Source organism: Catharus ustulatus, chromosome 12 (assembly GCF_009819885.2).
Source record: "Catharus ustulatus isolate bCatUst1 chromosome 12, bCatUst1.pri.v2, whole genome shotgun sequence".
In the NCBI taxonomy this organism is placed as follows: Eukaryota; Metazoa; Chordata; class Aves; order Passeriformes; family Turdidae; genus Catharus; species Catharus ustulatus.
In genome coordinates, this window is record NC_046232.1 from 12884280 (window position 1) to 12899309 (window position 15030).

Below are 15030 nucleotides of genomic sequence, written 5' to 3' on the forward strand. Positions count from 1 at the left end.
AGGCAGCTCCCCAAGGCACGAGTTCAGCTGCATGGAAAAGCAGCATCAGGCTCCCAAAAGCAGGCTGCTCTTGAGTTATTTTTTCAGCAGCTACTTTTAGATTTGCACTAATCTCTTCAATTAACTAAGCATGAAAATAATATAAATAACATTCACTTTTGAACATTTTTTAGCATCAGCTGCTAGCCAGGGCTCTGGGGTGATGTGCACTGATATCTGAGCTCCTGGCTGGGCTCTCCTGGGGAGGATGATGGATCCCTGTAATGCTTGCCCAGTGCATGGCTACTGTAGTCTGGGTAACCCACACCCCCAGAGACCAGAAGGAGATAAAGCTGTCATTCTCCCCTGCTGAGCAGAGGCTTTCAGCACGTTTCTCTTCCTTACAAAGTTTCTTCTGTCAAGAAATGCAATTGTGGGGCAATGTAGGTTAGGGTGCAACTGGAGGCAATTTGTCTGTTAGGAAAGAAACGATGAAATTTGAGAGTAATTAAGTCCTCTTACATGTCTGGGGGTTGGCAACTAAGAGCCAGACTGAACCTGTAATGAGATACAAGGGTGCAAGTGCAGCCTTTTCATCAGCCTCCTCTGGGGCTATCTCTGGGGAAAGAGTGGGTTCTCAGAATCCACCAGACCACACTAGGTCTGCTGATATGGTACAGCCTATAGAGAGGTTTCCACTATTTCTAAATTACTCCATTACACCACAGAGAGGTGTGCACAGCATCAGAAATGAAGACTCACTCTATGTATTTAATTGTGATTGTTACTGCAGTGTCAGATTTGGAACTAGACTGAAATCTGAAATCAAAGCATGAGCTCCATGGCATAAGCACTCCCTGTTCAAGCAGGTTCTAAAAGAATAAACAAAATCAATAGCATTCCCTAGAAATACTTAAGTTTCTTATTCCAAAGAAACTCTTGCAATAGGTTCTGCCCAGAGGGACTGTTGACCAGGCAGTGAATTTTCTTCCTTATCTAAAAAATTCAAAAGTAAATGGAACACCCTGGACAGATGTAATATACATGCCAGCTCAGCTCAGAGCTAAAGAATGAGGATGAAACCAGAAGGGTGTGGGTGTTGAGGGTCCCTTATAAAGGAGAATGGAGAGATGAAGCCAGAAATGGCAAGGTGTATCTTGGAAAGGAAGGAAAGCAAAGACTTTTTCTCAAAAAGAGCCACCCCAAAGGCATTGCAATGATTCTTGTGAACCTCCTTGGGGCAATTTCATAGCTTCCAGTCAGTGTTTTAGAGAAGTCCTTTCCAAATCAAACTATGCAAAACACTTTACCTCCCAGAAATCAGTGTCAGGATAGGTCTTTTGTCCTTGGCAGAGGCTGGGGTGGTTTTAACGCCGTTATCAATGATCATTCCAGCCTAAAGGAAAACAGAAATGCAATTATCACAGACTATTTACAAATTGTACAGCTCTTTCCATGTTCAGACTCTGCCTCCAGTTGTTCTAAGTCCAGGTCACCCACATGATGCTGGGAACATCCTCTGTTAACAGCATGTGAAACAGAGGGCTGCTAGACCTGCACATATCCCCCAAAATTGCTGCAAATCTCCAAATCTGCCCTTTTCTCTGATTGCATGTATTCCCATGCACCTAATCCTTCTGCTTCAGCCTAAAGCCCTCAGTAACACACAGCCCCACAGCACAGCAGGTTTAGGAGTAAATAAGCAGAGAGGGCGAGTAGACACCGTGTCCGTATTTATCCCTCTAGAAGCTGTTCAGTGGATTGCCAGCACTGGCAGGTGAGGTGTATAATCAGACAAGCTGCCAGCAGGTGCTCCTGGAGGCAGTGTTTGAGGAGCACAGAGGCAGGCAGCAGCCTGAGCAGAGCAGAGCAGAGAGCTGCTCTGGCTGCCCAGAAGCTGAGCAGGTGCCGGCTGGCTCCGAGCGCTCCCGCCGTGTCTGCAGACACAACAAGCGTGCAGGGCTGAGTGGAACACAAGGCACAGGCAGTGCTGGCCTGCAGGCCCGGGGAGCTGGAGCCAGGGGATGGTGCTGGCTCCAAGGGCAGCGTTCCCATCGCGTGCAGACTCACCCGGTAGTTGGAATGCGCGCGGTTGTTGGAGAATTTCCCCATCGGCATGTGCTCGGAGTAGCCAGGGGAGTACATGCCTGCCGAGGGGCCTGTCGGCACGTGGTGCAGCACAAACCAGAATCCTGTTTCCTGAGAGAGACAAGGGACATCTGAGGCTTTGCTAGCCCCAGGAGAGCTCAGCAAAGCTCAAGACACACACCAGAGTTCAGGACAAATCACAGCCGTTGACCCGCGTAACGTGCAGACATTTAACAAAGTTAAACACACCAGAGTTTAACGCACATGAACACTGACATTCACCCTTCTGATCTTCAGCGTGCCTTAGGTTACGTTTTGGCATCAATACTGCAGCATAAGTGAGACTTTCCAAAGTTAAAAATCAAATATTTTTTATTTAGTTGCGTAAAAATTTATCAAGGAGTCCCAGTATAGGTATTCAAGATTTGGAGGCTTTGGAAAGACCACATCTCTCTGTTTTAGGATTGATTTTCTTGTTTTTATGTCTTTTCAGGACAATAAGGGCTCCTGATGTGACCAAAAATGCCTGTGGAATTAGCATTAGGGCTGACTGAAACTTCAGAGCACCACTACTGTACTGCAATCAACGATATCATTGCCAAAAGCTTCTCTGTGACTCCAAAGTCACATTTATTTAATTTATTCAGGCTACACACTGTGGAATTTTGTTAAATCCAGCTCTAGAAACAGCAAATGACAAGAACTGTGGAACAAAAGTAAGACCATTATTTTTATTGGTGGCACCAGCCACATTAATGTGTGTCTCAGTCAAGCAGCTTCCAAAATGTCTGTGTCACAAAAACAGGTTTTATTCCAGTGAGAGCCTCCCTCAGCCCTGCAGGGCTGTCACTGGCCTGATCTGTTACCAAATGAGAAACTTGTGCACTCACTTCAGATCCAGCAGCTGCACAGTTTATGAGGTTGTTGTGCGGGTTGGCTATCCAGAAGGTTGATACAGCACTGCAGGTTAGGAAAACAAAGAATAACACAAAAAGGACAGTTGAGCACACAGCAGAGTCACCCACAAACTCCCCCAGCTGAGGCAGAGCTGATACCTCCCAGATAAGGGGTCCTGCCCAGGGGCAAGAGGAATGTGTTTTTTCTTTCTCTTCTCATACCTCGTGTCCTCTGTGGTTTGACAGAGAACATGGCCTTATCTTTTAAACCACCATGTATTAAATGAGGAATTTTGACTGTAATTCCAAGCCTGCTATGAAGCTGTCAGATGTCAATCATGTTTTATGATAAGGTAAATATGTTGTTGCACAAGTCAGGAAAAGAACTTTGCCCCCACATAAGCCCTTGGGTTCATTAGAGACTTGTTTAATCAAGGAACCCAATGAATTGCCTATTCAGGGCTTTCCAAGTGCACCCCTGTACCTGCCTTCTCCAAGAGCTGCTGTGATTGACCAACTTTATTTGCTCCCACCCTCCTACACATTTCTTTTGGGACAACAGCATTCCATTTATCTAATGCACATAAAAGACTCTTAATTGAAAGATTTCCAGAAAGGAGGACAGATCAACTCATCCATCACTGTCCATCCTGTGACATACAGAATTCATTAACCAACAGGCACAGGAAACATCCAGCACATCCAGCCAGGTTGGCCTCTACGTTTCCTGGGTGAGATTTGCCCTCCTGCAGAATAGGAACCTATGGAACCCTTATGTCTATTTTAATTTTGCCATAAGGGACTTCACAGGGGCTTTAGGCCAACTGATTTTGCTGATGCATTTCCATTTCTCTGACTTTATCATGAAAACATAGCAAAATTTTTCTATTTGGGGCGTAGGACTGGCCAAGAAATAAACAAATTTGGATTATTTATAGACCACCTCCTGCTGCATAGGCAAGGGCAAGGACAGTGTATTTCCACAGTGACCTGTCTTTCATCCTAATCCCCTTCTTCAGAGCCACATGGATTGGGCAGGTTATGGTGTCATTTGGCACAACCACAGTGTTTTAATTCCTAGCAGCAGCTCCCTGCCTGCCTCTCCCAGGCTGATGGAGCCACAGCTGGTGCTCATCCCCTGTCCCTGCACTGGAATTAGTGTTTGTATACTCATTCCAGGCTGGATGAGCCCAGTACAAAACAAGCTGAGCTGTTTTCCTGATCAGACCTTGAATTCTTTTGTGAAGGAAGACAGGGCAGATCAAAGTACCATAACACTGTTCCATTAGAAAGTGCTCGTTCATGTAACAATCTTCAAAATGACGCACAAAATACGTCCCTATGACTATTAAATTAATTACCAGTGGAAACTGAGCACAATAGCTAATTAACCCTTATTTTAAGAATGGGGACATTAGGTGTATTTTATAAACAAACATAGATGGAAAAAGAGCATTGCATGAATTCCTCTGTCTCTCTTCCCAAACAAAAAAGTTAGAAACACCTTCGCCTGGACAAAACCTATGTTTGTTTTGAGGACAAAATGGATGATACTGAAATTTTTTCAAAATCAGCTGCCATCTGAGATGAACACACCAATGTCAGAACGTGGCCCATTCTGAACTCAGCAACTTTTTGCAGAACCATCGGGTTCAAGACTCCACAAGGCACAAGGCAGGGCTGTGCACTTTGAAAGATTTGCAGTGTTTTAGGTGGGAATCATCTCAATGCACTTCATGCAACAAGTTAAAAGCACACCCTAGATCTGTAGGCATCTGAGCAGCACAAGGATAAAGACCCCAAGGAAACCACTCTCCCAAATTTGGGGCAAACAGCCCAGACCCTTACAGATGTCCACATAAGCACATACACAGGATGCTGTCTGTCATGGCTGAGTCCTGCAAGGAGAAGGAAGAGAAGAGGAAGGCTCCCACTCACCTGCAGTCCTGCCTGGGCTTAGGGATGTAGCCTGGGTAAGCTCCCTCTGTGATCAGCTTGCACATCCTGCTGTCACGGTCGGAGGGCAGCAGGGTGCTGGGCTTCACCAGCAGCCCAAGGCAGTGGTCAAACGTGTTGCGCTCTTCTGGTCCATCCTCCGTGAAAAAACAATGGCCCAGAGCATCATAACCCACCACATCCTTCACCTACGTGCACAAAACAAAGGTCAGTGCTGAGGTTTTATGCTTCAGCCACTGCACAGTTAGAACAAATGTTAGTGTGGTGGCACAAAGGAGCCTCAGTGCCCTTTTGAACTCAGGGTCTGTAACCAAAACCAAAAGCCCTTAAGAGCTTATAGTCTAAGCAATAACTCTAACACTTAATTAGAATTTGTCATCACCTAGAAAATGCTCATTCCATTCTTTTGTTTGCCTGTGAAATCAGAGACTGTCTTAGCATGGGGCTGGAAAAAAACACAGGGTGGGGGGTGAGGAGAGGAATTAGACATTCAAATCACATCTGGGCTCATTCATCTTCATGTGGAGTTACATGAGCAGTTACGTAAAATGCAACTCAAAAATGCAGCTGAGATGAAAAAATATTTTTCCAGGCTATCAGAAAGGCAGAAAGTTGTTTTCCAGACAGGCTGGCTTGTTTTAGGTTTGACCTGATCTTTTTTTTCAAGTTGTTGACAGAAGGTTTTCTTGACCCTGAGACAAATCAGCTGGTGTTAATCAATGCTGTTCTGGTTTTGGTTTGGATGTTGCTAACACTGGGACACCGTTGGCCAGACAAAACAGCACCCCCCACACCACTGGGAGATCTGAGAGCAGGAATGTGAGTTTGAAACCTAAGGATAGGACAAGATGGAAAGCAACAGCCCTTGGACATGCAGCAAGTGTGTCCAGCAAGTCAGCTGTCAGTGACTATATCTGGGATATAGAAAATTAATTTCAAGTCTCCATTGACCAGGGGAAGGTCTGGATCTCCTGGGCTCTTTCCTTGCTGCTCCCATCAGGCACCATCCATCAATCACCTTGGACTCAGGAAACCTCCCTAGAGAAGGTTAACCTGCCACAAATGTGTTCCTGTACCTGCTTCTGATGAAACAGTAATTGTCAGGGGACCAAGGGCAGTATTAACCTGGATAGAAAACCTGTTCATCACTGAGAGACCAAGTGCTTGGGCATTCAAGTGCTTGAACTGCTCTTGTAAACAAGCTTGAGACTTCTTTGTCACCTTCATTCACTAGGGCAAGGAGCACCAATTTCAAATAAAATCCCAGGATTAGTGTTGAAATGATTACAAATATGTTTTCACATGAGAAGAAACACTTTGCTCACCAAATTTATTACTGGCTTGCAAACACACAGAATTCTATTATGTGGCATCCATGCTCCAGCGTAAACACTCAAATCTCAGAGCACAAGTCATCATAGTAAATTAAACACTGCTAAAATGACCTGAAAATGATACATTCCATTAAGCTACCTCACTGAAATTCACTGCTAACTTCTCTGGTCAAAAAAATGACAGATTTTGCAAGGTTTAGCCTTCTTTATTCAGGTGTAAAACATGTGCTAAACTGTACACCCTTGGAAGAATGAACTATCCCAGCCTTGTTTTGATAAAGGTTTACAGCACAGAACATTTCAGGAGAGTGAGCAACATTCAGAAGAAGTTTTCCAAGAGGTAGAGGAAGCCTTTTAACCACAGAGATCTCAGAATTCCACAGAAACTGCCACCAAATCCTATTCGCTTTCTCTCACAGGACAGTAATACCAAACAGACACATAAGCACTGGTGTTGGACATTTAGATGATGGAAGCAGCTTCCCTAGGGAAATGTTTGCCACCTCAGCCATTTATCTTTCCAGCCAGCACAGCCCTGCACCAGGACAGGGACATGGAAACCTGCTCAGACTCAGCTGGGGCAAAGCAGGGCAGTGCTTTCCCAGGGGATCACATCTCCCAGAACAGGGGAGAACAGGCAGGGCTGTGCACTGGCAGAGAGGCTCAGAGCAGCAAACTCCTGTTGTTCTCCTAACCCATCCCTGAAAGCCCACAGAACAACAGGGAGTTATCAGCCAGGAATCTGGCCCTTTAGGCATTTGTCACCTTCTCTGTGATTAATTATTTCCTGATAAGCCATCTCTCAGTCACCTCTGACTTGTCTCCTGTGCCTGTTTTCATGCACAAGCCCACTACTGAAATGCTTGGACAGCAAACAAGATGCTTGTTCCAAAATCACTCTTCTAATGTATTTAATTTTTTCTTTGATTAAAACCTTGCTAATAGCCCATAATCTTACATTAACCATGAGTATTTTGAGCCAGGTAATTCCCTTCCTGGCAAAACAATTGCTGTGAAGTATAGCTGGATTAGTAAAAGCAGATACCACTGGAGCTGTTAGATAGCACAACCTCTTATTCCATGAAGTACAGGTCTCCCCTGGATCCTGCCAGACTATTTACTGACCCCCATTTAATTTCCTTCCCCAGTGGCTGCTTCTATTTTAGTTTGCACACTGGGATGCAATGGAGGGAGTTGGAATAAGAGCAAAGTTTCATCCCTGGGACTGCAATGGTGTAACTAGGTGGTTTTTTGGTCAATATATTGCAGAAAACATTGCGTAACTATTGCATTTTAAAACAATAATTATGTAAGAAACTAATTTCTACAGATTTGTTTCCAGAAGGACCCTCTGTGCCTCTCAGCTAATATGAATTTACAGACAAGTGTGGAATAACCATCAATGAGGTGAGCTAACCTTGAGACAGCTACTTCTAACAGACTGTGCAGACCCAAAGAAAAATACCTGTCAGCAGAAATAACTGGATACTCTTTTCTCCTAGATTCTTCAGTATCTATGAATATCTCTGAAGTGACATGAGAAAAGTGAAAGCAGAGCAAGCAGGAGAGCCTGTATGTAAATTACCTGCCTGCTTTAATGACAGCAAAAAAGCAACTGATGCAACTCTCCCTTTTAATAAAACATTTGCACAGGTACTCTACAACACTCCTGCAAGAAGCACCTCTGAAATCAGCAGCTTAATGTTAAGGACATCATTAAGTGCTGTGCTATGCTGAGGTCCAACAGTCCAGCTATTTTTATGGCTATTTCCAAAGTGTGGTTTGTGCACATCATTAAGGCAAAATTTCCCTCAGCAAAGTTCACTTTGGATCTACCTGACCTCAGAGGGAATGAATGTTACCTGGGCAAAGACAGAGCTGATCTCTGTTTGTATAAAAGGTGTTCTTGCATGTAGAAAAGGTGGTGCTGCCCAACTGAAAAGATAAAAGGTAACTAGGAAATGTATATAATATCTACTGTAGTCATCAGAGACACATGTGGGTGTCTGTGAATCTATCTGGGGGAGAAGGAAGAGGAAAGGAAGTAGATGATGAGATTGTGGTGGGATCACCTGATGAATCAAAGGTGTGGAGCTGCTGACTGCAGATGGGTATCAGAGCCATGAAACAACACCTAAGTGATGCAACATTTGGAGCACATATTCTGTGATGCAACTGAACAACTTTATCAGATTGCTTTAGTTCACTGGGGCTTTCTTTTCAGCCATCAGCAATAATGATGAGTTTTTAAAAAGCAAAGCAAAACAAGTATAGGTAGAGCTTCATATTCACACATTTTGATAAACTAAAATCAAGATTAAATTATAAGATTTCTCTCAGGTGCCTTGTAACAAAGGCAAAGTATGATCATTTAGGAAATTGTGGTTGTTCAATAACACCAAGAGAATTGAGTTGCTTTCATCAGCTACATCAGCCTGTCTAAATTTCACTCTGCCATCCTGGCTGGAAAAGCCTGAGCACATGGATTCCTACACCACAGGTCCCCCACAGCACAGTGGTTGCCCAGAGAATGCACAAGAGACAAAACTGTTTCCAAATTCCCTGCATGAGCCCATCCATCTGCCTGATAAGACAAATGCCAGGCCCTGGGTTTTTGGTTTGGCAACAAGGAATGAAGATCTCAGAGGAGATCCAGAAGCAGCTGCAGCTCGTCAGCAGCTGTGCAGCCAGAGGATGTGTTTGTGGTGCCACTGGTGACAGTGTGACCCAGTGTGACAAATGAAACCTGCAATGCTGCCACTCTGCGCATTAATTGTGTCCCTTTACTGGCAGCTTCAGATTGGGCAAATGCCATATGACCCTGAGTGACTCATGCAATTTATACAGTAAAATGTCTCTAATTCAGAAGCCATGTTCATTTGGTAGGTTTTCAAGATCATGCTATAAACTTAGAAGGACAGAGGTCAAACCCAAAACCTCAGATTCATAAATAGCAGATAAAAGCTGCTCTGCTTCTGGAACTGCTATTTAAGTGCCCTTTGTTCAACTTGTATACATTTTAATTATGCCTGGGACTCTCCTTTCCAGTGCTGGCACTTCTAGAGGTATGAACTCCTAATGCACAGTGACCATTCCAGGTTACAACTGCCAATGATATGTTTCCACTTAAAATTCTGTTATATATAGCAGCAGGGCTCTTAACAGTACAAATTCTCCTCTTCAGGGCTCAGATACACATTTTCCTTTAGGAATGCACTGCCAATGCCACTGAATGGGTGAGAGTCCTTTGTCTAGAGAAATCCTGCACCTTTAAGATTTCCTTCCTGAAGAACATCCAGTCCCCCTGGACTCTTCTGTTCTTCAGGACCTGCCTCTCAAGGGATTCTGTCAGCCAGGTTCCCTAACTTTGCCCTCTGGAAATCCAAGGGCAGTTGTTCTGCTGACCCCCCTCCTTACTTCTCCAAGAACAGAAAGCTGCTATAATTTTGTGATCACTGTGCCCAAGACAGCCTCTAACCATCACATCACCCACAAGTCCCTCTGTGTTCACAAGGAATAGGTCCAGCATCCTTACCCCAAAAACAAAGGTACCCCAAGATTTGGGGAGGATCTGAACATGTTCTTGACATCTTTGGTGCTGTAACTTGTCTGGTAACCATCAGTCATTCCAGAGATTTATCCTAAAGGATTTCTTGTTGTGGAGTGCAACCCTAGCAAATCACAGCTCTGTGAGTGCTTAATGTTATGGCTGGCATTGCAAATCCAAGCCTTTATTACAGGAAAGATGAGGCACATCTTAAAGCTTCTGATTATCCTCTTTAAATAGTAAACTCTGTGTCTACAGAAAGATCCAACCCCTCATTAGAGGTGGGCTGGTCTGCAGACACTGCAGTACCCAGACAAATGCTCTGTCCCCCCTGAGCCACACACAGCCCCCAGTGCCACACCGGCACTTTGAGGTACTCCTTGTCCATCCCGGGTGGGGAGAGTCAGGCATTGGTTTTAACAATAAAACACATACTCCTGCAATAATTAAACTCTATTCATGCTATGAGGAAGTGTTTTTGCTGCTGTCTTTATCTCTGAGGCAGACACTGGAACTTCTTACCAGTAAACCATTGGATCCATGGACTGTGACGCAGCGGGAGAAGGTGTTGTGGATGGAGGTTTCCTTCACATACGTTGGAGGGTTGTAGCCTCCTTTCTCATCCACGTCTCCAGCCATATGGAAATGAATTGGGTAATGCCCCATTGTCTGCTGGCCCATGTGTTTCAGTTCTAGACCTTCAATGTGGGTAGCCTTAAAATCAAGACCAATCTGGAGGACAAGAGAACAGCAGTCAAGAAACACAGGAGTCTGTTGAGGGTGAGGAGAGGGAACACAGGCATAGGAAGGGTTGCACTGTATCTGCTGGAAAGATTTACTGTGTGGAGGGGAGTGTTGGCTGCAGGGGGAGGGACAGAGGGCCATGGTGGCTAAGGAGACCAGAGCTGCTCTTTGATTTCCCCACTCCTGCCAGAGACACATCTAACTTAATTGTAGAAGGAAAGCAATTTATATTTATCATTTTCCATGGATTTCAGCCAGCTGGGTTCAAATTGAACTTCCTGGGCTAAGCACCATCAAAATCTAGGGAAAACTGGGATTGGGGTGTGGAGACTATCTCAGGCGTGTTGATCACCAGCCTCACTGGTTGAGCAATGTCTGCAGGAGCAGGACATGCACTTCAAAGCCAAAGGACAGGCTGTGCTGTGGGCAGAGATTGCTTGCTCAATGGCTGGTGAGGAATTCTTCCCTTCTGCATATTTCCTTCTTCGGTACATGAAGGTGTGGCTGGAAGGAGGAAAGGACAAGCAAAGGGCTCCAGCCTTACCTTGATGTGTCCCCCAAAGGTGTCGAAGTCGAAGAAGGAGCACAGCTTGCTGCTGTACTCGTAGCACTGCTGCTCCATCTCGCCCATCACCAGCACGTTGCGGCTCAGCAGCCCCACTTCTGCCCGCATGTCCACGCCATCCACCACCTCACCCATGTGCAGGTAGCTGGCTTTCCCTAAAGGAACCAGATCCAGGGTCAGCAGTGCTCTGCCAGTGCCTCCTGTGGGCTTCCTGTGCTGGGGTTGGTGTGCTGATGGAAGGAGCAACCGAGTCAGCACACACTGCTGGCTGACACCTCAGAGCAGGGAAGGCTGGAGCACAGGTGACACCCAAGGTCTTGGTGGGATGTTTGCAATGGAGCAAGTGGGATTTTTGGTCTTAGGTTGCTTCATTTAACCAGGGAGTTAAACCAACAGTCTGTTAGACAAAACACATTTCCTACCTTGAGAAGGAACTGCGGACTTTGGATTACAGCCAGCTGTGTGTGAACATCCAATGCAAAAACCCTGATGACGCAGCTGGTGAAAATGCAATTCACCAAGGTTAGCACAGCATTTCCCACAGTAAGATGTGGGGAGCTGCTCAGACCCCACAGCACTACTAGGGCAAGCATCAGTCAGATCCTGCTAACACCACGGCTGCTGATGTAAACAAGGAGCAGAGTGGGCAGAAAGCCTTGTAGGAATTGTGGGACAATCACAGCCCCTTCACCAAGTTTGTGGGCTGCAAAACCTCTGACTCCCTGTCCTCCCAAACCTCTCCATTTGAGATCTACCCTCACATCTCCAACTTGCTCCCAAGGCTTCCTCCTGCCCTGGTGTAGTTGGAGTCAATGGGATCTTCCATCTACCCCATGCCACACCTCCCTTTGCCAAGCCAAGTTGCTCATAACATCTCCCCCACACACCCTCCTCCATGGAGGGGTTAAAAGCACAGGAAACTTTCCCTGGCCTGACCAGAAAGGGGGGAAGTCCAGGCAGTGGGGATGTCTAGAAAGCAAAACATCTCCTTGTTGTAATTTCATTCAAACATATTCCTACTACCTCCTTCCTTCCGCAGGGTTTTGCAGAGAAAACTCAGTTGGGAAAAGGTTCACCTTACTGACTCCATTCTGCATTATTCCAGTAAAAATAAGTAATAAACTCTTTAAGTAAACACTGAACTTTAAGGAATGCTACACTTGCATGTATTTAATTTCCATGGAATCGTTCAAATCCTTAATTAGAAACAAATGGCAAGCCTGAAGCCTGGCTATCCCTGCAAAGCACTTTATGCTTAAGCAGAAGTGCCAAGTCAAGGGGAGGATTTTGAACACTGAAACAATATTATTTTTAACCAAAACATGATGCTTTGAGTGTATAAAGAAGATAAGCAAACACCATTCACTCCCTATTCCCTTGAAGCTGGAAGCAGGGTGGTTTGATGGCAGTACTGGGATTTGGGAAGGGCGAGTGCTCCACCCTGCCCTGAGCCTGCTGTGCTGTGGGACAGGGTCACACCCCAACATGTGCCTTCTGCTTGGCACCTCTGCCTTCAAAAACAGCTGATCCTGTGAAAATCACTGTCTGTTGGCTAGAGATGCTGATGGCCAAAGAGCTGCAGGCTCACCTCAGGAATGAAGGGCTGCAAGGGACCCTGGATTTGCACCCCACCCACTTTTGCAATTGTCTCCCTAGAAAGTCCTGGGCTTACCCCTGCCCGTGCTGTGCCCTGCAGCCTCATCAGGTGTGAGGCTAAAACCAGACTCAACCCATCCATAAAGCAGCAGCTTTGCTTCCTTTACTCATACAATGAAAAAAGCCACTGCAGTGAGCACCCTCTACATGAGGATACTCCATGCTGGAGCCTTGAGTGAGTCAGTAAAGGAGCACAGTTTCTCCTCATGGAGAGCATTTTTTAAGCTGTTATTTTTCAGTTTTCCCCAGAGCTGACCTCTCCTTGATTTACTGAAATGCAGGAAGAATTTTAGATAATCATAAGAACATACTATTTGAAGCCACATCTCCAGGATTTGTGGCAGTGAAATTAGATAGGCAGTTTTGTTATTCCAGTGCTGAGCTCTAGAATAATAAATGTCATGCTTGCATGTATTTAATTTAATTTAACACCAGTCCAGACATGCAAAACAGGGTAAGCACTGACAGGAATGTTAAATACGGACTAACCAGTTTCTAAATATAACTTCTTGGGTGCATGTTTTTCACTCTATGCTTTTGCTGATTTGACATGTTTGGAGATAAAAGGAGAGACGGAAAGCAATCCCCTTCCAAAGTAAAAGCGGATTTTGAATAATAGCTCCTTTAATAGAGTTTTGAAAAACAAACCACTTCTCAAGGTTGACAGAAATTCAAGCTCCCAGCAGCAAAGAAAGAAGCTTGTGGGAGACAGAGCCTGGCATGGGAGCCCTTGTGTGCTGTAAATGACTGCTGGGAACCAGCACTGGGCACTCCCCATGGTTCTTGAGGGGCATTCACAGACACCTGGAGTGCCAGGGAGCTGCCTGGGGCAGGTTTGGGGGTGGGCAGGAAAAAAAAAACCAAAACACAAACGAGTCTGCTCTGTGGTGGGTTCAGGGAGCTCACACGAGCATGGCAGGTCTCACTCTGCAGAGCTGCAAGTTTGGAGTTTGGCTGCTGCTCACAGCTGGCACAGGGAGCCTCCCCAGAGCCCAGCCAGGGTATCTGAGTGAGACCCAGGGCACTGCCCAGGGCAAACCCCAGCCAGGGTATCTGAGTGAGACCCAGGGCACTGCCCAGGGCAAACCCCAGCCAGGGTATCTGAGTGAGACCCAGGGCACTGCCCAGGGCAAACCCCAGCCAGGGTATCTGAGTGAGACCCAGGGCACTGCCCAGGGCAAACCCCAGCCAGGGTACCTGAGTGAGACCCAGGGCAAACCCCAGCCAGGGCTTTGCAAATGGGCACTGAGGTGGTTTGATACTAAAAAGGCAACCCTGTGCTTTCAAAGTGGGAGGAATGTGTTGTGCTTCAGCATCAAAGCCAGTGCTGTGATTTCCCAACCGCTGACAAGCCCTGAGGTCACTGATTCACCTTCTCCTCCTCTGGGCTGGGGATTGCTGCATCCCTCCTGGATAGAGACTGCCCTGCCAGGCTTGTGCCATGCTGTAATCCAAACCAAACCCAGCCTTGCAGTGACACAGATCACATCTCCCCACTACAGACCTCTGTGAAGGACTGGGAAAAACTCCTTGGCTTTGCTGCTGCTGTGTCACAGCAGTGCCTCCAGTCAGCAAATGTACATTTACAGGGAAAACTTCCTGTATGTGGGCTTGCCTGGTGGAAGTCTTGATCAGCAAAATATGAGCACATTTCCATGGTTATTACTCAAGACAGTGACTATTGAAGTCAGTTGTTGGTAAGGATAAGGTAATTATTTAAAGGAAATATGTAGATTAAAATAAACATAGATGATCCACTCATCAAGGGCATGCTTATGTCAACAAAGCAATTCAAAGCAGAGTTTCTCCAAATGGTACAAAGGAAAACCTGCCACATGTGAACCCAGCCATAAAACCTGGGCCTTATCAGACCTGGGAAGGGTGGGATTTTAAAACTATTTCAACTGCTGCAAGTGTGAAGAGCGCTCAGATCTGGTGAGTTAGATCTCTCAGAAAACCCTCCCAGGTACACTCATGCATTCCTAAATCCCTTGGCTCTAAAAGGCCCAAACTGCTCAATCTCCCTTTGAGAAGTGAAACCAGCACTTGAAGGTCTGGATTTGCTGAAGATAAAGTAAAGCTGAGATTCTCCTTTGGGCTCCCTAGGGATAAGACCCAGTGTCTCGTGGTCTTTTGATGTTTCCTGATCAAGTTTTTAAGGGAAATAAACACATTAAATACAATTTGTCATGTTGTTCAGGCCACATGATCCAGGGACAGTGGATCCTTCATGGCATCTTTAAAGTCAGTTCAACTCACTGCAGA

At 45.7% G+C, this 15030-nt stretch overlaps 1 protein-coding gene across 2 annotated transcripts in view; it reads right to left on the bottom strand.

The window, feature by feature from the left end:
* LOC117002160 (cell migration-inducing and hyaluronan-binding protein-like) overlaps nucleotides 1-15030 on the bottom strand; it is a 101630-nt gene that overhangs the window by 16000 nt on the left and 70600 nt on the right. For both annotated transcript variants that reach the window (XM_033071009.1, XM_033071008.1), the window contains exons 12-17: nucleotides 11089-11264; nucleotides 10323-10532; nucleotides 4902-5107; nucleotides 2958-3027; nucleotides 2050-2178; nucleotides 1290-1375 (exon numbers count right to left, since the gene is read on the bottom strand). In XM_033071009.1, coding sequence (XP_032926900.1) covers nucleotides 1290-1375; nucleotides 2050-2178; nucleotides 2958-3027; nucleotides 4902-5107; nucleotides 10323-10532; nucleotides 11089-11264 — 877 coding nt within the window. The remainder of the gene's footprint in view (nucleotides 1-1289; nucleotides 1376-2049; nucleotides 2179-2957; nucleotides 3028-4901; nucleotides 5108-10322; nucleotides 10533-11088; nucleotides 11265-15030) is intronic.